This window comes from Hemiscyllium ocellatum, chromosome 9, assembly GCF_020745735.1.
Source record: "Hemiscyllium ocellatum isolate sHemOce1 chromosome 9, sHemOce1.pat.X.cur, whole genome shotgun sequence".
In the NCBI taxonomy this organism is placed as follows: Eukaryota; Metazoa; Chordata; class Chondrichthyes; order Orectolobiformes; family Hemiscylliidae; genus Hemiscyllium; species Hemiscyllium ocellatum.
The window spans coordinates 55,896,947-55,919,783 of NC_083409.1; the positions used below are offsets into that span (position 1 = coordinate 55,896,947).

General features: G+C 40.4%; 1 protein-coding gene across 2 annotated transcripts in view; it reads left to right on the forward strand.

The window, feature by feature from the left end:
* atg4c (autophagy related 4C, cysteine peptidase) overlaps positions 1-21,930 on the forward strand; it is a 49,927-nt gene extending 27,997 nt beyond the window's left edge. For both annotated transcript variants that reach the window (XM_060829762.1, XM_060829763.1), the window contains exons 8-11: positions 7,866-7,944; positions 11,381-11,457; positions 13,667-13,786; positions 21,513-21,930. In XM_060829762.1, coding sequence (XP_060685745.1) covers positions 7,866-7,944; positions 11,381-11,457; positions 13,667-13,786; positions 21,513-21,692 — 456 coding nt within the window. In that variant the 3' untranslated portion in view covers positions 21,693-21,930. The remainder of the gene's footprint in view (positions 1-7,865; positions 7,945-11,380; positions 11,458-13,666; positions 13,787-21,512) is intronic.
* Positions 21,931-22,837: the final 907 nt, after the last annotated feature.

The window sequence follows — 22,837 nt, forward strand, 5'->3', positions numbered from 1 at the left end:
TTTCAGCTGAGTTTATCTAAATTAGTAGTCACTAGGATTTGAAATCAGGACTTTCCATTGTTTGGAAATTATCCAGCTGAACTAAGCAAGGAGTAAGTTTATAGTTGAAAATGTGTTGCTGGTTAAAGCACAGCAGGTTAGGCAGCATCCAAGGAATAGGAAATTCGACGTTTCGGGCATAAGCCCTTCATCAGGAATGAGGAGAGTGTGCCAGGCAGGTTAAGATAAAAGGTAGGGAGGACGGACTTGGGGGAGGGGCGATGGAGATGTGATAGGTGGAAGGAGGTCAAGGTGAGGGTGATAGGCCGGAGTGGGGTGGGGGCGGAGAGGTTAGGAAGAAGATTGCAGGTTAGGAGGGCGGTGCTGAGTTGAGGGAACCGACTAAGACAAGGTGGGGGGAGGGGAAATGAGGAAACTGGAAAAATCTGAGTTCAAGGAGTAAGTTTATGCTAATTTTGTATTTTCACTGAAATTACTTGTAACATTTTCGAAAGCATTAAAGCACATTGAATGGACCTATAAAAATGTTGACTTGCCTTTGTATTAAAAGCTTCTTGAGCCACACAATAAATTACCTTTTCCTTTGGCCTTGAAATTATCCACACGATGAACTTTTATTGTACTTCGCTTAACATATGAAAAGTATGCTAACTAAGCAGGCTAAACTTGGCAGGTAGTAAATACCTTGAATATTTCTACAGTCAAGGCCACTTTGTCATTTAAAAAGTATACTGTTGTTATGATCATTGTAGAGAATGGTCTATAAATGTAAGTCAAGGCTAACAGCTCTTTTTGTGGTCAGTGAAAATATTTGATTTGAGTATTTATAAACCTTAGGTTGTTTTAAAAATGCTGCTTAAAAAAAATTGAAGCTTCTTGATTTTCATGATAGGTTTTTTTTCGACTATGCTAATGACCAGTTTGGATCAACAAAGTTTTAGATTCCTCCAGTAACTAGTTTCTGTTAGAATGCTGGTATTGTTCCCTGTTGAAAGGAAAAACATTAGCCAGAATTCCTGTTCCTGATGTTGTCCAGTTACCATCACTTGCTGGGGTGGGGAGAGATAATCTCTTTGTGTTTGAATACATACAAATTAGGAGCATAAATAGGCCACATAGCTCTGTAGAATCAGGGCATGATACTGTTGCCTTCTGGATAATGTGCTAACTGTTCAGGAACAGGCATAGTAAAAGAGGAAGTACACTGTGGTTCATTGCAATCCTTCAGTATAACTCAAAATGTAACATAATTTCCTGGAAAAATGACAGAGAAGAATATAAAAACTGACATTAGAGCTTCTTTAAATGTTATAAAAAAGAAGAATGCGGTCAAAGTAAACATGGGGCCCCTTAAAAATGAATCTGGGGAGATATTTATGGAGGACAAGAAAATAGCAGAGGAGTTAAACAGATATTCTCCAATGGTCTTTGTTGTGGAAGACACTTGGACCTTCAGGAGAGGAATTAAGTGCCATCAACATAATTAGTGAAGACACTGATAAGACATTTGACAGATACCTCACAAAAGGTTAAATCTCAAGAGGCTATGGTGTTGGAGGTAACAAATCCGCATAGATTGAGAATTGGCTAATGGCAGAAAACAGCTAGTGAGGATAAGGGGTTCTTTTTCAGGTTCCCAAATGGTGGGGTTCCACAGGAATCAGTGCTGGGACCACAACTGTTTACAATATATATCAATTACTTTGAGGAAGGGCATGTATGTACAGTAGCTAAATTTGCAGACAACTTAATAGGTGGAATAGAAAGTTCTGATGAAGGGCTTATGCCCAAAACGTCGAATTTCCTGTTCCTTGGATGCTGCCTAACCTGCTGTGCTTTGACCAGCAACACATTTTCAGTCAGGAATAGAAAGTTACAAAGGGGACACAAACTGTTTCAAGAGAGATATTACTAGGTTAAGTAGTGGCCAAAAGGTTGGCAACTGGAGTATGATATGGGAAAATGTAAAGTTGTTTACTTAGGAAGGGAGAAGCTGAAAAATGTATTGTTGGAAAAGCGCAGCAGGTCAGGCAGCATCCAAGGAGCAGGAGAATCAACGTTTCAGGCATAAACCCTTCTTCAGGGCTTATGCCCAAAACGCCGATTCTCCTGCTCCGTGGATGCTGCCCGACCTGCTATGCTTTTCCAGCAACACATTTTTCAGCTTACGAAGGGAGAACAAAAGAACAGTATTATTTAAATTGAGAAAAACTGTAACAGTGGCCTAACCAATGTCCTGTTCAGCCGCAACATGACCTCCCAACTCCTGTACTCAATACTCTGACCAATAAAAGAAAGCATACCAAATACCTTCTTCACTATCCTAAATATCTGCGATTCCACTTTCAAGGAGCTATGAACCTACACTCAGAGGTCTCTTTGTTCAGCAACACTCCCTAGGACCTTACCATTAAGTGTATAAGTCCTGCTAAGATTTGCTTTCCCAAAACGCAGCACCTCGCATTTATCTAAATTAAACTCCATCTGCCACTTCTCAGCCCATTGGCCCATCTGGTCAAGATCCTGTTGTAATCTGAGGTAACCCTCTTCACTGTCCACTACACCTCCAATTTTGGTGTCATCTGCAAACTTACTAACTGTACCTCATGCTCGCATCCAAATCATTTATGTAAATTACAAAAAGTAATGGACAGAGCACCGACCATTGTGGCACTCCACTGGTCACAGGCCTCCAGTCTAAAAAACAACCCTCCACCACCACCACCCTCTATCTTCTACCTTTGAGCTATTCTGTATCCAAATGGCTAGTTCTCACTGTATCCCATGAGATCTAACCTTGCTAATGAGTTTCCCATGGGGAACCTTGTTGAACGCCTTACTGAAGTCCATATAGATCACCTCTATCACTCTGCCCTCATCAATTCTCTTTGTTACTTCTTCAAAAAACTCAATCCAGTTTGTGAGACATGATTTCCCACGCACAAAGTCATGTTGACTATCCCGAATCAGTCCTTGCCTTTCCAAATACATGTACATCCTGTCCCTCAGGATTCCCTCCAACAAATTGCCCACCACCAAGGTCAGGCTCACTAGTCTATAGTTCCCTGGCTTGTCCTTACCACCCTTCTTAAAAAGTGGCACTACATTAGCCAACCTCCAGCCTTCCGGCACCTCACCTTTGTGGGCGGCACGATGGCACAGCGGTTAGCATTGCTGCCTCACAGTACCAGAGACCGGGTTCAATACCTACCTCAGGCGACTGACTGTGTGGAGTTTGCACATTCTCCCCGTGTCTGCGTGGGTTTCCTCCAGGTGCTCTGGTTTCCTCCCACAGACCAAAAACATGCAGGTTAGGTGAATTGGCCATGCTAAATTGCCCGTAGTGTTAGGTAAAGGGATAAATGTAGGGGAATGGGTCTGGGTGGGTTGCGCTTCGCGGGTTGGTGTGGACTTGTTGGGCTGAAGGGCCTGTTTCCACACTGTAAGTAATCTAATCTAATCTCACCTGTGACTATCGATGATACAAATATCTCAGCAAGAAGCCCAGCAATCTTCTCTAGCTTCCCACAGAGTTCTCAGATACACCTGATCAGGTCCTGGGGATTATCCACTTTTACCCGTTTCAAGACATCCAGCACTTCCTCTGCTGTAATCTGGACATTTTACAAGATGTCACCATCTATTTCCCTACAGTTTATATTTTGCATATCCTTTTCCACAGTAAATACTGATGCAAAATACTCATTTAGTATCTCCCCCATTTTCTGCGGCTCCACACAAAGGCCACCTTGTTGATCTTTGTGTGGGGGGGGGCCCTATTCTCTCCCTAGTTACCCCAAAGTCATTAATGTATTCGTAAAAACCCTTTGGATTCTCCTTAACTCTATTTGCCAAAGCTATCTCATCTCCCCTTTATGCCCTCCTGATTTCCCTCTTAAATATACTCCTACTTCCTTTATACTCTTCTTAGGATTCACTCGATCTATCTTGTCTATACCTTACATATGCTTCCTTCTTTTTCTTAACTAAACCCTTGATTTCTTTAGTTATCCAGCATTCCCTATACCTACCAGCCTTTCCTTTCACCCTGACAGGAATATACTTTTTCTGGATTCTCATTCCTGAAGGCTTCCTATTTTCTTGCAGTCCCTTTACCTGCAAACATCTGCCCCCAATCAGCTTTCGAAAGTTCTTGCCTAATGCTGTCAAAATTGGCATTTCTCCAATTTAGAACTTCAACTTTTAGACCTGGTCTATCCTTTTCCATCACTATTTTCAATCTAGAATTATGGTCGCTGGCCCCAAAGTGCTCCCCCATTGACACCTCAGTCACCTGCCCTGCCTTATTTCCCAAGAGTCGGTCAAGTTTTGCACCTTCTCTAGTAGGTACATCCACATACCGATTCAGAAAATAGTCTTATACGTACTTAACAAATTCCTCTCCATCTAAACTATGGAAGTCCCAGTTGATGTTTGGAAAGTTAAAATCCACTACCATAACCACCCTACTATTCTTACAGATAGCTGAGATCTCCTTACAAATTTGTTTCTCAATTTCCCTCAGACTATTAGGGGGTCTATAATACAATCCCAATAAGGTGATCATCCCTTTCTTATTTCTCCGTTCCATCCAAATAACTTCCCTGGATGTATTTCCGGGAACATCCTCCCCTCAGCACAGCTGTAATGCTATCCCTTATCAAAAATGTCACTCCCCCACCTCTCTAGCCTCCCTTCTATCCTTCCTCTAGCATTTGTATCCTGGAACATTAAGCTGCCAGTCCTGCCCATCCCTGATCCATGTTTCTGTAATTGCTACAATATCCCAGTCCCATGTTCCTAACCATGCCCTGAGTTCATCTGCCTTCCCTGTTAGGCCATTGCATTGAAATAAATGCAGTTTAACTTATTAGTCCTGCCTTTTCCCTGCCTGCCCTGACTGTTTGACTCAAAGAGCTTTTTGAGAATGAAAACTAACTATAATTTGTGCTCATAATCCAGCAGGCTTGGGATTGGACCTTTGCCAGACCAGGGAATTTGCCAGAACATGGGAGATCGTGTGGGCTTCTGGCTGGTGCCATCCCCTCAACAATGAGACCAAACCCCAACATATGACCTGTCCGTCTGCTCTTTCTGACTGCCTTAGCCATTGATATTCCAAAGGAGGATGAGGTGTTGATGCTGAAGAAAGACAGCATCATATATGTGCTTCAGAATACCAGCACCTAGAATATTGAGAGTGACAGAGAAAGGGGTCTAACCAGGACACTTGATTAGTATATCCAATATGTCACTAGTAGTAAACTAGATCAGCAACTAGCATTTAATCATTTGATAGGAAGTATTGACTTTTTTAAATGGACATCAAAATTGCACAAGAGGGAATGTTTGTGGGTGTATCTTAAACTGGACATATTTTGGATAATAGACTACTGAGGTTGCCCTGCTTAAGTTTACTAAATTAGCAGGGCACAACCTGCACTGTAAATTAAAAGTAGATTAAAAACAGAAGGTCCTGTAAACCTGATATAAAAATAGAAATTGATGGAGAAACTCAGCAGATCTGCTGGTAGCTGTGGAGAGAGAAACAATTAATATTTCAAGTCTAGCACCTCTCACTGATAATTTACATTTTACATTGGTGTATAAGATAACTTTTTTTTAAGCATGTTCGTTACAAAGTGAAACCAGCAGATCTTGTATTCAAATTTCAAAAAGATATTCAATAAAGTATATTAAAAAAAAGTTAATGCACAGAGTGTGGGCTCAAAGATTTTTGATGAATAAAGAATTGGTCAACAGTTGGGAGGTAGAGACTTGTGCAAATGGGCCCCTTTCGAGGCTGTAGCTATTGATTTGCTGCAAAGTTCAGTGGTGAGGCTTGCTATGTACAGTCCATGTTAGTAACTCAAATGAAAAGACTGAGAATAGCATATCTAATTTTGTTGACATTTTAAAGCTGCTTGGGAATACAAACTATGGAGAGGACACAGATTCTGTAAAATGATATAAGCAGGTTTAGTTCTGAAGGGTCACTGAACCCGATATGTTAACTCTGCTTTCTCTCCACAGATGCTGCCAGACTTCCTGTGTTTTTCCTGAAATTTCTATTTTTGTTTCTAATTCCCAGCAACCCCAGTTGTTTTTCTTTTTGAGCAGGTTTAGTGATTGGGCACCAAGCTGAAATGTGAGATTATTCACTTTGGTTTTGTGTGTAGAAAGCCAGAATATGTTTTCAAGGCATTAAACTTGTAAATGTTCTTGTACAAGGAGTACAAAAGCTTGCATGTTTCACAAGTAATTGGGAAAGCAAACAGCCTGTTTGCCTACATAGCGAGATTTTGAGTACAAGAATAAAAACATCTTGCTGCAATTGGATGGAACTTTGGTGAGCCACACCTGGAATACTGTGTGAAATTATAATGAAGAAAATGCTCTCATTAGAGACAGTACATCATAAGTTTTGCTAGAGTGGTCCCTCCAGGGATTGTCATATGATTAAGTAAATTGTTTCTATATTCTTCATATTTTAGTAGAATGAGTGTTGATCTCATTGTAATACAGTCAAGATTATGATTAACAAAGCAGGACAGACACTAAGATCATTTCCCTTGACTGAGGAATGTATGTCATGGGCCACAGTTTCAGAATAGGGACCTAAGTTAAGTGGACTGAGTTGAGGAGAAATCTCTTCATAGATTTTTTAACAGCATGGAGCAAGTCTCTTCAGCCCATCATGTCTGTGTCGATCATTAAACATCCATTTGTTCTAATCCCATTTTTCAGCACTTGGCTCATAGCTCAGCAACTCTTCAGTCAAAGGGTTGTGAGACTTTAGAATTCTCTACCCCAGAGAGTTGTGGATATACCATTAAGACAGAGGTAGATTTTTGGTGTCTCTGAGACTTAAGACATATGGAGAGCAAGTGGGAAAGTGTAGTTGAAGCTGAAGATAAGCTTTTTTTATATTAGATTCCCTACAGTGTGGAAACAGGCCATTCTGCCCAATGAGTCTATACTGACCCTCCGCAGAGTAACCCACCTAGTCCCATTTCCCTCTGACTAATGCACCTAACACTATGGGCAATTTAGCATGGCCAGTTCACCTAACCTGCACATCTTTGGACTGTGGGAGGAAACCGGAGAACCTGGAGCAAACCCACTCAGACACTGGGAGAATGTGTAAGCTCCACACAAAGTCACCTGAGGCTGGAATTGAACCTGGGACCCTGGTGCTGTGAGGCAGCAGTGCCAACTTTGCTCATATTGAATGATGGAACAGGCTCAGCAGACTATATGGTCTTCTCTTGCTCCTATTTCTTATGTCCTTAACTCAGAATCATCGAGCAAAAGAGGGAATTTGAAGGTGGAAACTTTGTTTTAATATACCTTAATTTATTTGCAACCTATTATCATCTAGGCAATTAACGAGCAGTGGATGTTTGATTGATACCCATATCTTCACTAGAACCATCTGTTGGAATCTCTTGAGAGCAGCCCACATTTCACAGCAGGCATCACTTTATTTCAGAAATAGGATACTGAAAAGTATAGTGTTCAACCTCATTCAGGTGATGACCAGAGGGACTTGGAAGTTGGGTATCTTCTTTACTGTGGGAAGTAGTCTGCTTGTTGGTTCGTCCAATGACTGTGTGGCTGAAGTAGCCTTCATAGGTGATGGAGATGATTTGTCTGTACGATAGAGTAAGCTAGGTCGCAGCAAATCAATAGCTTTTCTTGCACCTCCTGATTTAATTCCAGGCAATGGAGATAAAAGTCAGGAGAAATGTGTAACAGGCTGCTGATCCATTATCTCCTGTGTTACGTTATGTAGTAATTTTACACCATATCTGTTCTACCTCACCAAATGAAAACCCTTAAAAAGATTCAATTATTTTAAATAGGGGATCTTGAGTCTTGAGTTCTGCGTTGGAATTATTGGTGGAAAGCCAAAACAATCATTCTACTTTGTGGGATTTCAAGGTTTGTGAATTTTATTTACTGTGATTTTGTTTTAGCAAATACTCAGCAATGTAACTATAGATTTCCCCTTTTGTGTTGTAACAGTGTGTTTGTATTGTATGATATATTAGGATATTGACAGTGGTTTTGTTATTACATAAATTTCCATGTGCTTTTGCATAAGTTCTATTTTCCCAACAGAGTATGAGTTCTAATGTTCTAAATGAACATAGTGACAACATTGAGATATTCACTTCTTAACATAGCAATGTTTACCTCGCGAGTCTGTTATTTGCTTCAGTGCTGTAAATGCAAAGGGACTAACTGTTGTCATGACGGAATGAGAGGGTAGAATGTCTAAACATAATTTCTTGCATAATAACATGCAAAAAAAGCCAACATTTTGTAATGTATTTTGGTATGAATTGTATTGTTATTACATAAAAATTGAACAAAATATGATTTAATAATTTTTCAGTGGCTCTAAGAACTTTACAAAGCAGAGCTAATTTTAGTCTACAAACAATATATCAAGACAAATAATGTTTACAGATTTAATGCAACCAAAAAAGACCAGTGTTGTTGATTATTAGATTATAAATGGGTTTATTCATGAAGAATGTGCTCTTCTTCCAGTGCTCACTGGCAACCATACATTTAGCAGTAACTTTCTGTTTAAGATTGAGAAATGTGTTAAATGTTAATCTGTCCCCTTCACAACCTTGTTAATTCTAATTATTTTGGCATGAATTTTTGAAAAATGGGTTTTAAATTAATTGACAATGTTTTTTTTTCTATTTTGATCTCCAAAATGTATGGTGGGAACATTGACACAACAAAGGAAGAAATAAATGATTTTAAATGGTTCACAAATACTGTATTAGTCAGGAACAAAATGCAATTAAAGTTTTTTTTAAAAATGGAGAATGGAAATCATGATAAACAAAGTTGTTGGTTGCAAATACAAATGTGTTTTTAATTTTTAATCTTTTTCGTTAATTTTAGTTGTCCTTGATTATAAACTGTCTCTTCCTAAATGAATGGTATTGTCATTCAATTTTCTTTTTCCAGTAACTTGCTTACCGCCAGGTTTATGCTGACTGTAGTTACTCAATTTCATCACACTCCAGTAAAATTGGCTTTCTCCAATTATGAACTTTTACTCCAGGCTTATTTCTGTCCTATTCTATGGTGATGCAAAATCTGATTGCTATCACCGAATTATTCTCCCAATAATATCCTTCCAATCTGCTCAGCTCCATTCCCTAAAACTAAGTCCAGAACCCCTCCTTTTCTTTTTGGGCTTGCTATATTCTAGTTCAAAATGTTATTCTTCATACATTTTGAGAATCCTACACCTTTTCCATTTATACTGATTCGATCCTAAATAATGTTAGAGAATTTGAGCCCACCTACAATCACTGCTGTATCATTGGTGTTCCTTTAAAAAGCTGTCAATGTTTATTCTCTTTTTTTTAATCTGACTGTTTGGAAGTCTACCATACACTCCAAGAAATGTGATTGTCCCTTTTTGTTCTTTAGTTCATCTTATGAACTTGTTGATGATCTTTCTAGCTTATCATCCCCTTTACAGTTGTAATTGTTCTTTTAATCAATGTTGCAACCCTTTTTGTTTTTATCCATCTGTTAGTCTCATCTCAGAATTCTTTAACCAGGAATATTGCGCTGCTGTATTTTCTTTCTTTAAGCCATATTTCAGTAAGACCTATGATATGATCCTTCTGATTATTTAAATATGCCATCAGCTAATCTGTCTTGTTTGCTAAAATTCCTGAATTGAAATCTATACCATTAGTAAATAGTAAATCCATTTGTCTGTATTGTAGTCTATATCCTCTGCCTTCTTCAATCAGTCACTGATTTTCTGCTTTGCATTTCCAACGTTGAACCTGTGTTGGGATAATTTAATTGAATGGTGGAATAGACTCAAGGGGCTGAATGGCCTGCATTAGTTCATATTCTCTCTGAACGCTGTTGTTTACCTACTTGGATTACACAATTAAATAATTGGATATTGGATATCAATTTATATCAAAAGCATAAAATACAAGCCAGCTGTTCGCACAACCAATCTTTTGTTGGTGCTCATCCTCCACATGAACAAATCCAAATCCCATGATCTGGTCTTGTTCCAGTATCCATTTATTTAAGCCACATATCTAACCTATTTTAAATGTTGACATAATCTCAACTTCAATCACAAACATTGATAACATTTCATAGTCTAGTTTCTTTCTGTATAAAAAGAAATTTCTCCTTTTTATCCTAAATAGTCTCTATTTAATCTTGTACCTATGTCCCCCCATTTCAGATGCCTCCAACTCAATATAAACATCATGTTTCTCTCAATTCTGCCACATTGTTTCTCAATAATAAATGCATCTATTAAAACACCACCTAGCCTCTGCTTTGATGTAAGTGGTCCCAATTTTTTCTAAGTCTTTGTGTTTGAATTTTATCAGACCAGGCAGCTTCCTGGTGAATTTTCTTTGCCCAAATATTCTTCCTTAAATTTGAAGCTTAAAACTGCACTCAGTACTCCTACTGTAGTCTTAAGTTTTTAAATAAATTCACTGTTACATTTCAATTTTTATATTCTATACCCCTTGCTATAAAACTCAGTATTCCATTAGCTTTTTATAGCCTATCCATTTTAGTTTTTAATCTCTTGTGAACCTGACTCCCTGTGCCACCGCTGCCACAAATCCTCTCATCTTTCACATTCAAATTGTAATTATTTTACTTCTTTAACAAAATTTTTAAAATTCACATTTATTGGCATTAAATTCCATCTGTCACTTTTTTGCGCATTCAGTCATCTTTGAAACTTCCTTTGTTCCTCAGTATTATTTACCCTGCCTCATATCTCAGTTGTTTACAAAGTTTTACATCAATTCAGGATTCCCAAACTGCGTGGACCACTTATGAGGGTGACCAGCATTATATTGCCTAAGGAAATGTCTAAAGCAAGATTCTAAACTTGTAACATGCAAACTGTTGCCTCCAATGCTTTACATGAGTTATCAATGTCTACATGTTCGTCAACTAAGACAGAACTCACTCTTTCTTTACATCTTTACATGTGAGTTTTTTCACCATGAGTCACTGGATAATAGCTGACTTTTGTTCCAAAGGCTTAGAGATCTTTTAAGACCAGCTGCCTTGAGTTCGAACTTTGGCTCAGCTATATACGTCCTTTTAATGATGTTTTATAAAGATTTCTTATTTAAGATTGAAAATAATCTGTGAACGTTTTCCTAGGCAGTGCAATTTGACAGCTCAAAATGCAATGTTACTTGAAAATAGAGTTCAAACAGCAAACTATATTAGCAATATGATGTGGTGGACATTAATTATTCTACAAACTGTCATGATAAGTTTGGAGGATTCTCATTATGTATTTTTGAATTTCTTGTGTTCTGTTTGGTCTTTCAAGATGATAGTTTGATCTACATGGACCCTCATTACTGCCAGTCATTTGTGGATGTCACAGCGAAGGATTTTCCACTTGAGGTGAAGTTTTGTATGTTGTGTGAAAAGTTTACATTATTTTTGTCCTTTTTGATTTGATTGAATTTTTTTAACCAAAGTACATTTTATTCCTAAAATAAATAAAACAATTCTATCTTAGTTGAAATTAAAACAAAAGTTGGCATTTACCAGTGAGGATAGATGTCAGGACCAAATGTGGATCCTGAGCCTACTTTGGCAGGCAGTTAGTTTGCTATGGTTCTAGCCCAGCTGGAGGGCTGACAGCCCTGCAGACTTAACCAAATAAGTGGATGTTGTTGAGGCACAGAAAGAAAAAGAAGATACTCCGTTTTGAAGCAAGTGGGAAAGGGTACAGTTCACTTTACTAGGAGAAATTGAGTACTGCAGACACTGGAGCTCAGAGTCGAGAGCACAGCAGGTCAGGCAGGATCCGAGGAGTATGTTTTGAGCATAAGCCCTTCACCAGGAATGAGGTTTGTGGGTCGGTGCTGAGAGATAAATGGGAGGGGGGTGGGGTTGGGGGAGAAGGTAGCTTGGAAAATGATAGGTGGATGAAGGTGAGGGAGGAGGTGATAGGTCAGAGGGGAGAGTGATGGACAGGTCCAGAGGGCTGTGCCGCGGTGGAGGCTTGAGACTGGGATAATGGTGGGGGGAAGGAAGCTTTTGAAATCCCCACTTATCCTTTGTGGTCGAAGGGTCCCATGGCGGAATATGAGGCGTTCCTCCTCCAGGAGTCGGGTGGTAATAGTTTAGCGGTGGAGGAGGCCTGGGACATGCAGGTCCTGGGCCGCCTCCACATTACCAATGTCATCTACTGCATCCGTTGAACCCAATGTGGTCTCCTCTGCATTGGGGAGACAGGTCGCCGCCTTGTGGATCATTTCGGAGAACATCTCTGGGACACCTGCACCCACCAACACCACCACCCCGTAACTGAACACTTCAACTCCCCCTCCCTACTCCGTCAATGAGTTTCCTCATTTCCTCTCCCCCCACATTAGCCCAGTCCCAAGCCTCCAACTCGGACTTGTTGATCACTACCCCGTCTGGCCTATCACCTTCTCCCTCACCTACATCCACCTATCTCTTTCCTAGCTACCTTGCCCCCAACCCCCCACACCCCCAGCCCCAATCCACAAACCTCATCCCTGATGAAGGGCTTATACCCAAAATATCGATTCTCTTGCTCCTCAGATGCTGCCTGACCTGCTGTGCTTTTGCAGCACTACACTCATGACCCAGTTCACTTTACTGCCAAGGCCAGCAACTGCATGGGATCACAGGAGCAGCACTATTGTTGTTGTGGGCCCCTACATTGGGCTCTAGAGCCTCCCCAGAGTCCCTGAGAGACCTGTCAAAATCACTGTCAATTAGACCTTTAATTATTCAAATTGGTTGCTGTGCCTCCACTCAGCAATTGGACAACTCACTCAATGGCTGGTAAAATCTTGCCTTCCTCACCAATAATGTGCAATTGAACTGCTTTTTGAGCTATTGCTTTTTGTAAATTCTTTCTAAACTTGATAAGGAACGTTTTTATTGCCATGATAGTCAAATGGAATGCATTTTATTTTCAGGCTCTTCCATACACATGGTACAGTGCAAGTAAGATGGAGATTACAGTTTCCTCTATAAGCTGTTGACTTCGCAAGCATCCTATTCTACCAGTGCATAATTTCCATTTAGCACTTTAGCCATTGTATCCTTCCTGAATGAGGTCAATGCTAAATAACATATAGTTCAATACATGCAGCATATACTGATCAGGAGCTGGTTTGAAACCAGCTTAAGGGTGTTTTTACGTGTGACTTTTAGTGAGAAAAATGAAAAGGGCCTTTCATCTGTTATACTGCCTTATTATACTGGAGCATAAGTCCTAATAGTGTCCAATTTACTGAATTTTTTTTATTAATAACATTGCCCCTGCGTAAGGTTTTTATATTGTGTTCTATCGAAAGTCAGTTATAGAATGTGTGTTACAATGACTGTGTTATGATGTGCGCTTTCTGCAGAACAATGCATATTATGTAAAGTGAAGCTGCATGTAATGATATCAAACTAATCAATGTTAGTCTTAGTGTGCCTTTTGCTGAATGGTCTCTTTTTGTGCCATAATATTTTTTGTTTTGTGGTTCAGATAATTTGATTACATTAATAGTACTGTATAAATATTCTTGAATCAGTGGAACCTTTTTTCTGATAGACTCATTCTGCTACTTTGTACTTTCAGTCATATCACTGTCCTTCTCCGAAAAAGATGCCATTTAGTAAGATGGATCCTAGCTGCACAATAGGGTTTTATTCACACAGTGAAGCTGATTTTGACAAAATAATTGATGAAGTAACAAAGGTGAGTCTTAAGGATTGTTATTGAAATAAGCTGAAGTGTTCCTTCAGTATTTCTTCACAAATATTTCAAAAAGAAAGACGGAAATCTGCCACCCTCACCTGGTGTGGCCCACAAGTAGCAATAGGGGTCTTAACTGTCCTGTGGCACTGTGCAGGAAAACTACACAGTTCGATCCAGATACCCCAAGGAATCGGGTCAACACCAACCTACCTCATGGGGCCATTAGGGATGGGCATTTAATGCTGGCTTGGCCAATGGTACCCATGTCCCATGAATGAATATATAATATCATTATCGGACAGTCACACTGTGTTTTGTCTGCTCTGAAGTTGGCAGTGTGAAGCAAGAGGACAGTTGGATGTCTCCAGACGTTATCCTGACAAATGAGACACTGAGAGAATATTTGCATGTTTAGCGTAATGAGGCTGGTTTTAGACTTCTGATTTGGGCACTATGCCAGCTGGTTGTCAGAGCCCCCTTCAGTCCGTCCTGCAGTGTCACTGTGTTGTCAGAACTCTCCGTCTCAGGGAGACACACAGATGTTTCAGTGCTGCAGTCAGATGTCAGTCTCTCGCCCTCCTCAAAAAGGAAGGTATTCTTGCATGTGTGTTGGGGATCTGGACACTGTGTGCAGTGCTGATGTTGTTAGCACAATCAGCTGCTCTGAGGAGGTCCAGCTGCAATGAGAGAGGTTCCAAACATCCAACACCATTGAGCCCCTCCTAGGAGGAGAGGGGAGGTGGGTGGAGCCAGTGTGAAATTTTCTATTTCCCATTGCCATTCATCCCCTTGCCATGCAGTCTGCCAGATTTTGTAATTATTTCTGCGTCGTCTCTGATATGAAAGTTTACACCAGTGAAGTATCTGTTCCTCCTAACAACAAATCTCAAGACTGATGTGGCTTTGTTTAGATTCTGTGGGGCTTCGATATTATGTGCAGTTCTGGTCACTGCATATTAAGAAGGATATGAAAGCTTTGGAAAGGAGGTTGTCTAGGTACGGAAGGCAACTCTGATGAGGAAAGGCTGAGGGACTTGTGACTGTTTTCATTAGAGAGAAAAAGATTTAGAGGTAACTTAATTGGGACGTATAAGATAATCAGAGAGTTACATCAAGTGGACAGTGAGAACCTTTTTTCTAGGATGGTGATGGCTAGCATGAGGGGGGCATAGCTTCAGTTGAGGGGTGATAGATACAGGACAGATGTCAGAGCTAGTTTCTTTACTCGGAGTAATATGGGCGTGGAACAGCCTGCCAGCAACAGCAGTAGACTTGCCAACTTTATGGGTATTTAACTGGTCATTGGATAAACATATGGACGTGAATGGAATAGTGTAGGTTAGATGGGCTTCAGATTGGTTTCACAGGATAGCACAGCATCAAGGACCGAAAGGCCTGTACTACACTGATATGTTCTATGTTCTAAGTATATAAAAACTGTTGTTAAGCTTGAAGTAAAGAAATCTGCAGGTGGCTTAATGGAGAAATAAATACTGAGTCTTACAGACCTGCAAAAAAAACCCGTTTCAGTGGAGTTGGCTTCTCTCCTTGGGGTAGACCATTTTCCAGAACTTACACATCTCTGTGGTGGAGAGAAAATAAAGAGTCCACAATTCCCAGGTCAAACTAGTACTGTCTGGTGACGATTTGTTATTTCACTAAAACAATCTTTGGCTTTTCTGAATGATGCTGCTAATTGAGCACCAGTTAACTTTGGTGGGGAAGTCAGTTAGGCAAAAGCATCTACTGCAGATGCTGGAAACCAGAGTTTAGATCAGAGTAGTGCTGAAAAGGCACAGCAGGTCAGGCAGCATCCGAGGAGCAGGAAAATCGGCGTTTCTGGCAAAAGCCCTTAATCAGGAAAAGAGGCAGGAAGCCTCCAGGGTGGAGAGATAAATTAGGGGAGCGGGGGTCATTTTGGAGGCGGTGGAAATGTCAGCGGATGATGTGGTTTATGCAAAGGTTGGTAGGGTGGAGAGTGAGGTCCAGGGAAATCTGTCCTTGTTACGGTTGGAGGGATGGTGGTTGAGGGAGGAGGTGCGGGATATGGATGAGATGCATTGGAGGGCATCTTCAACCACGTGAGAAGGGAAATTGCGATCTCTAAAGAAGGAGGCCATCTGGTGTGTTCTGTGGTGGAGCTGGTCCTCCTGGAAGTAGATATGGCGGAGGCGGAGGAATTGGGAATATGGGATGGCATTTTTGCAGGAGGTAGGGTGGGAAGAGGTGTAATCCAGGTAGCTGTGGGAGTCGGTGAGTTTTTAAAAACCCATGTCAGTCGTCACTAATGGAGATGGAGAGGTCCAGGAAGGGGAGGGAGGTGTCAGAGATGGTCCACCTCCACCTCCAAACGGACCCTACCACCAGGGATATATTTCCCTCCCCACCCCTTTCCACTTTCTGCAAAGACCATTCCCTCCATGACTACCTGGTCAGGTCCACACCCCCCAACAACCCACCCTCTGATCCTGGCACCTTCCCCTGCCACCGCAAGAATTGCAAAACCTGCGCCCACACCTCCTCCCTCACCTCCATCCAAGGCCCCATAGGAACCTTCCATATCATCAAAGTTTCACCTGCACATCCACCAATGTCATTTATTGTATCCGTCGCTCCTGATGCGGTCTCCTCTACTTTGGGGAGACTGGACGTCTACTTGCAGAGTGCTTCAGGGAACATCTCTGGGACATCCGCATCAATCAACCACACCGCCCTGTGACCCAACATTTCAACTCCCCATCCCACTCTGCCGAGGACGTGCAGATCCTGGGCTGCCTCCACCACTGCTCCCTCACCACCCGACACCTGGAGGAAGAACGCTTCATCTTCTGCCTTGGAACACTTCAACCCCAGGGCATCAATGTGGACTTCACCAGTTTCCTCATTTCCCCTCCCACTATCTTACCTCTGTTCCAACCTTCCAGCTCAGTACTGTCCTCATGACCTGACCTACCTGCCAATCTCCCTTCCCATCTATCTGCACCACCCTCCTCTCTGACCTATCACTTCCATTCCCAACCCCATTCACCTATTGTACTCTTTGCTACCTTCTCCCCAGCACCCCACAATTTATCTCTCCACCCTGGAGGCTTCCTGCCTCTATTCCTGATGAAGGGCTTTTGCCCGAAACTTCGATTTTCCTGCTCCTCGGATGCTGCCTGACCTGCTGTGCTTTTCCAGCACCACTCTGAATTGAACTCTGGGGAGGTCAGTTAGCTCAGTTGGCTGGATGACTAATTTGCAATGCAGACTGCTGCCAACAGTGTGGGTCAGTTCCTGAATTGGCTGGGTGAGAATAGCATCTCCCTTCGCCTGAGGAATGACAACCCTCGTGGTTAAATCCCCACCTCTCTTCTCTCTTTCTATTGAGAGAGCAGCCTTATGGTCTGGTAGGACTGTGGTGACTTTACCTTTACCTTACAGTTGTAGGGTTTGTATCCATTAGCTTAATATTTCTCTCACAATTCTTAGGAAATATATAGCCACACTGAATCTAGTGTAGGACCTGTCTTTGAAGCTCTAGAAAGGTTTGCTAAACTGTTGTGCTTGTAACGACTACATTTTTAATACATTTGTGCTTTGGTTATAGTGCATTTTAATTAATATTAACAAAATTCCAATACCAAGCCAATTCTGCACGTCAACCAAAATGTGGTCAATTGGACGGTTGTTGTTCACCCTTTGTTGGGTGTTGAGGGGTGTAGGGAATCAGGCAGTTCATAGAAATGTACTTCTCAAGTGCATCTTGTTTATTTGTAGTTTAATACCAGCAGTGTACTGAAAAGACATTGACAAGTTATCCTTTCAGTTGAAAGTTGGCAAAAGGTGATGAGTTGAAATCCTCATAGTTGTATTTCAATTTCATAAGAATTCTTTGGAAAAGAGAACTGAGAAGTCAGAGAAATAGTTAGAGTCATATAGATGTACAGCATGGAAACGGACCCTTCAGTCCGACCAGATATCCCAACCCAATCTAGTCCCACCTGCCAGCACCCGGCCCATATCTCTCCAATCCTTCCTATTCATATACCCATCCAAATGCCTCTTAAATGTTGCAATTGTACCAGCCTTCACCACCTCTGGCAGCTCATTCCATACACGTACCACCCTCTGCGTGTAAAAGTTGCCTCTTAGGTCTCTCTCATATCTTTCCTCTCTCACCCTAAACCTATGCCCTCTAGTTCTGAACTCTCCAATCCCAGGGAAAAAACTTTGTCTATTTATACTATCCATGCCCCTCATAATTTTGTAAACCTCTATAAGGTCACCCCTCAGCCTCCAACGCTTCAGGGAAAACAGCCCCAGCCTGTTCAGCATCTCCCTACAGCTCAAATCCTCCAACCCTGGCAACATCATTGTAAATCTTTTCTGAACCCTTTCAAGTTTTACAACTTCTTTCCGATAGGAAGGAGATCAGAATTGCAGGCAATATTCCAACAATGGCCTAACCAATGTCCTATACAGCCGCAACATGACCTCCTAACTCCTGTACTCAATACTCTGACCAATAAAGGAAAGCATACCAAACGCCGCCTTCACTATCCTATCCACTTGCGACTCCACTTTCAAGGAGCTATGAACCTGCACTCCAAGGTCTCTTTGTTCAGCAACACTCCATAGGACCTTACCATTAAGTGTATAAGTTCTGCTAAGATTTGCTTTCTCAAAATGCAACACCTTGCATTTATCTGAATTAAACTCCATCTGCCACTTCTCAGCCCATTGGCCCATCTGGTCAAGATCCTGTTGTAACTCTTTTTGCTGTCCACTACACCTCCAATTTTGGTGTCATCTGCAAACTTACTAACTGTACCTAACGCCCTCTTAGATTCCCACTATGCCCCTGGCCTTTCCCTCTGTAGAAACTTGTATAATTGCTTCTTGAAGACATTAATATTATTCACTTCAAGAGATGCTTATGATTTATTGTACATAGGCTATAAAGTCTTATTGGTGAGAAAGTTCTGCCTCATTTCCCTTTTTCATAACTTGTTCATAACTTGGATCCCTTGATATTTAAATCCTTAAGTTCAATGAGCAGTTTGACTGGGCAAACTTTGTCAATTTATTTCATAATATTAAACTTCAATCAACGCACTTCTTGAAGTATTATATTTTTGAATCCTATTGTTGTTGCTCTTCTCTCCAACTTATGCTTTTCTGAAGTACAATATTCCAAAATCTATCTCTGTCAATGAAGAGTCTAACGTTGAAGTAACCATAAATATTAATGCGTTGATTTGGCCTTCCAGCATTTTTCATGTGGCTGTCCCATATTATCACCAGCAGGTGGCAATATTGAAAGTAAAATAAATTGAGATTTGGCAAGTCACCTCCATTAGCACTCTTGACTTAAATGAAGCTTTTCACTCTGTAGTTCTGATTAATTTGCGACACAAATGAAATAATTTAAGTTAGTTTGAATGGGGAAAAAGTGATTGTATTAATGAGTATGAAGATATGCTTAACTGTACAGAAATGTAATTTATTCTCAAGTTCCTATTCTGGATAAAAATTAGAATTGGCTATTTTAAATGTAAAAACTATTGATTTAACAGACACAGTAGTTCAACTGTGGTCAGAATATTAGCAAACTGTTGCTCAGGTGCTTTCTGCAAAGTATCTTATGTAATACTTGTGCTCTTTTGCCTTTACTCTAACTGGTCATGCTGCACAAATCAATCCGTCTTATAACATGAAAAATTGAAATGCTGCCTTTACATTCTCCTTATATTTCAGTGAAGAGCCATGTTTGGCAGAATGTAAAATTGATGTTGAAGTTTATCTTGTTTAGTTTAGGGCTGGTGAGTTAAATGAAAATAAAACCCAATCTCCCTTTCAAATCAGGGCACGAAGCCCTCCATAAAAAGCCAACTTGGTTCACTTATTCACTTCAGTTATTGACTAATCTTTAAATTTTCTTCTGGTTTTAAGATCCTTGAATCTCTCATGGCTTCCTTTTCTATCCTCTTGTAACTTGAGAGCATTACTTTTTAGCATCAGATATAGCTTGTATTTGACAGAATTTGGGACTCCTTTTCATAATTTAACCCTAATTTGATTAATTATTACCACCCACAGTTATTTTACACAAGTTATCCTGCAGATTTGATGTTAGCACACTAATATTTCATAGCACAAAATGTCAAATAGGCATTGTACTATTGAAAATTTCACTAGAAAATCAGTTTGCTCGGGAGAATGCCTGAAAAGGGTGGCCTTACAATTAGTAAAGTACATCACATATTCAGACCAATGGTCTATTACTTGAAATCCAAAAAAACTCAGATGGTCTTTCAATGTGTGACATCAAAGAGGAGCAGTGACTGCCATCAGCTTTCTACAGTCACTTATTGTTTTACCAGAGCTCAGTCATCAACACTGTGCAACTGAATACATATATATGAAATGTATGAATGCCTTCAACCAATGCGCAGTGAGCAGATGTAACCCAACTGTCTGCCTGTGGGAATTTTAAACTGTAAGCACTGACAAACTTAGTCGCTTAGTTTTAGTGATAATCCCTGGTATGCTAGACAGGTTTAGCTACTGCTAAATTGACTAATTGGAGTATGGTCTGTGGTAAAGTGTTATGGTTAACTTTGCACAGTTAGGGAAATATTAGCCAAGTTTTCTGCTCTGAATCATTAGCTCAGGGCTGCTATTCTAAATTACAATCTCTGAATTCTGAGAATTCAATGTAATATATATTGGAGCCAGAACTTTTAATGATGTTGGTTGTGTATTAAGAGTTGAAAATGTGTTGCTGGAAAAGCACAGCAGGTTAGGCAGCATCCAAGGAGAAGGAGAATCGACATTTTGGGCATGAGCCCTTCTTCAGGATCAAAAACAGATAAGAGCCTGCATGGATGGTCATGAACCCTGAGTAGCTTGTTGCTAGAAGTGGCCAATTAAATGACCACTGCTGGGACTGCTCCCCAGAGCTGTTGACTCAAGAAACATTGATAGATTTGGTGGCTGCTGAGGCTATGGGAAGAAGAATGCACTTCCATATTGAAGGCCAAGTACATTTTCTAATTTAATATGCCAGGGCCAGGATTGTGAATCCCTCCCACCCCAAGTAATCTTAGTTTTAATACCTCTACCATGACTCACTTTTGAGCAGGATCTTTGGTAGTATCAGCAAGCTGCAAAACCAAACCTGATCCCTTGCGCACCCACCTAGATTTTATCAGGTACCACAGTAATGCCGATTGCTGCCAGAGGGTGCTCCATTGTCCATTGCTTTTAAAGGTGGCTCTGCTCTTCCAATAGAATCTGTTAGGGGGCTGCCAGGATTCACTTAGCATTCTCCCATGTACAGAGACGGTCATGACAACAGTTAAATACTTGCAGAGTCAAGTTTGTCCAATAATTGATCACAGGCCTCTGGTTAGTGGATAACCATGTCACTGCCATTCTTATAGTGCCTTCTCATGCCATTTTATCTTTCAAATTGCTTCTGAGCCTGTCTTCATGGAGCTGTTAAAATCCAACTAACAGAGTGAAAAGGGCCAGATTGGGCTACTTGTGATACTCACTAGGTGGAGTCCTGCTTGCATAAAGCTAGTTTTAATAGCGGTATCAGAATATGGCTGTTTTGGAGGTGGACAGAATGTCAAAGACACAAGTAACTTAAAAATAACTTACCCTTTGTAGAAATGAAATGTGATTCAAAAAAGGTAAAAAAACAAATTCTGAAAAGCTTTTTTTATTTAAACTTCAGGTTCTGAATTCACCATCTTCCAAGGAGAAGTATCCATTGTTTACTTTTTCAAGTGGACATGCTAGAGATTATGATATTGATAAACTTTGCATGCCGAAAACTGATACAGCTGCACAACTCTCAGAGGTTCCAAGGAGAAAATCAGAGAAATTGAGTAATGAGGAGTTTGTCTTGCTGTAACAGGAATTTCATGGTAAATATAGTGGGACTACCCTGTCAGTGCTGGCACCAGTGGGTGCCCATTAATACTGATGTACAGAAAAATCTGTAATTATACAACTAGATGCTGTTCAATTAAAACTATTTTGCAAAAGTACAAAGATATTTTACTGTATATAAGAAATGTAATCTTACCTAATATGTTAGTTTCTGAATATGTACAATGAAAATAAACTTTTTAAATTGATTATAAATAAAATTATGTAAATAGAGTTTATTTTCCCATTTTAACAGTTTTTCTTCATCCACAGTTTTCTTCATATATTTTTATTTTACCCGAGTCTCTAACCTCCATCACAGCCATTGATCAGCAGAAAGAATGACCAGAGATCATCTCAGTGGGACTGATAACTGAACCAGTAATTAAGCAATAGCCAAAACATTTCTCTGCCATTCTATGTCACCCTTGACATAGATTTCTTCACAGCCAACTCTGCTATTTCATTATGGCCTCTCTCTACCCAAGGTCTCAATTGCTATAAAGTATGACCTCTGACCTCTTCCTCCCCTCCTTTAACATTTATGGGACCTCCCCTCCTATAATTCCATTGCACTCACAATGGGGATAAAATATTTCTTAACTCCATTAGGAATTAAATTTAATCCAAAATGCATTTTTTTATTCTGCTCTCTGCTAGGTGCTACTTGCACCTAACTGAGCCTTGTTGACCTGTACTGGCTGCATGTCCCAAATTTAAAATTATAGTTCTCATTTCTGCTTTTGGGTTGATGGCTTTTCTTATGGGTAAACTAAAAGACGCAGCCCTTGGCATCCTTATTAATAAGTATAAGTATATTAAAAGTGTTATGGAGCTGGCCAGATCCCTCAAAATGTTTTAAGAAGGGTAGCCCAGATCCTAATTTTTTATTTTTGTTTAGGCAGATGGAAAATGGATATTCCTGGGATGATGCTGTCGGTCAACCTATTCAGCTTTAAACCAATCAGAATTTATTTAAACATTACAGATGAAACACTTAACAAAAGAAAACAGAATTTAGAATTACAATTTATATGATACAGCGAAAGTGCGGACTGCAGGTACTGGAGATTAGAGTCGAGGGCATGATGCTGGAAAGCACAACTGATCAGGCTGCATCAGAAGAGC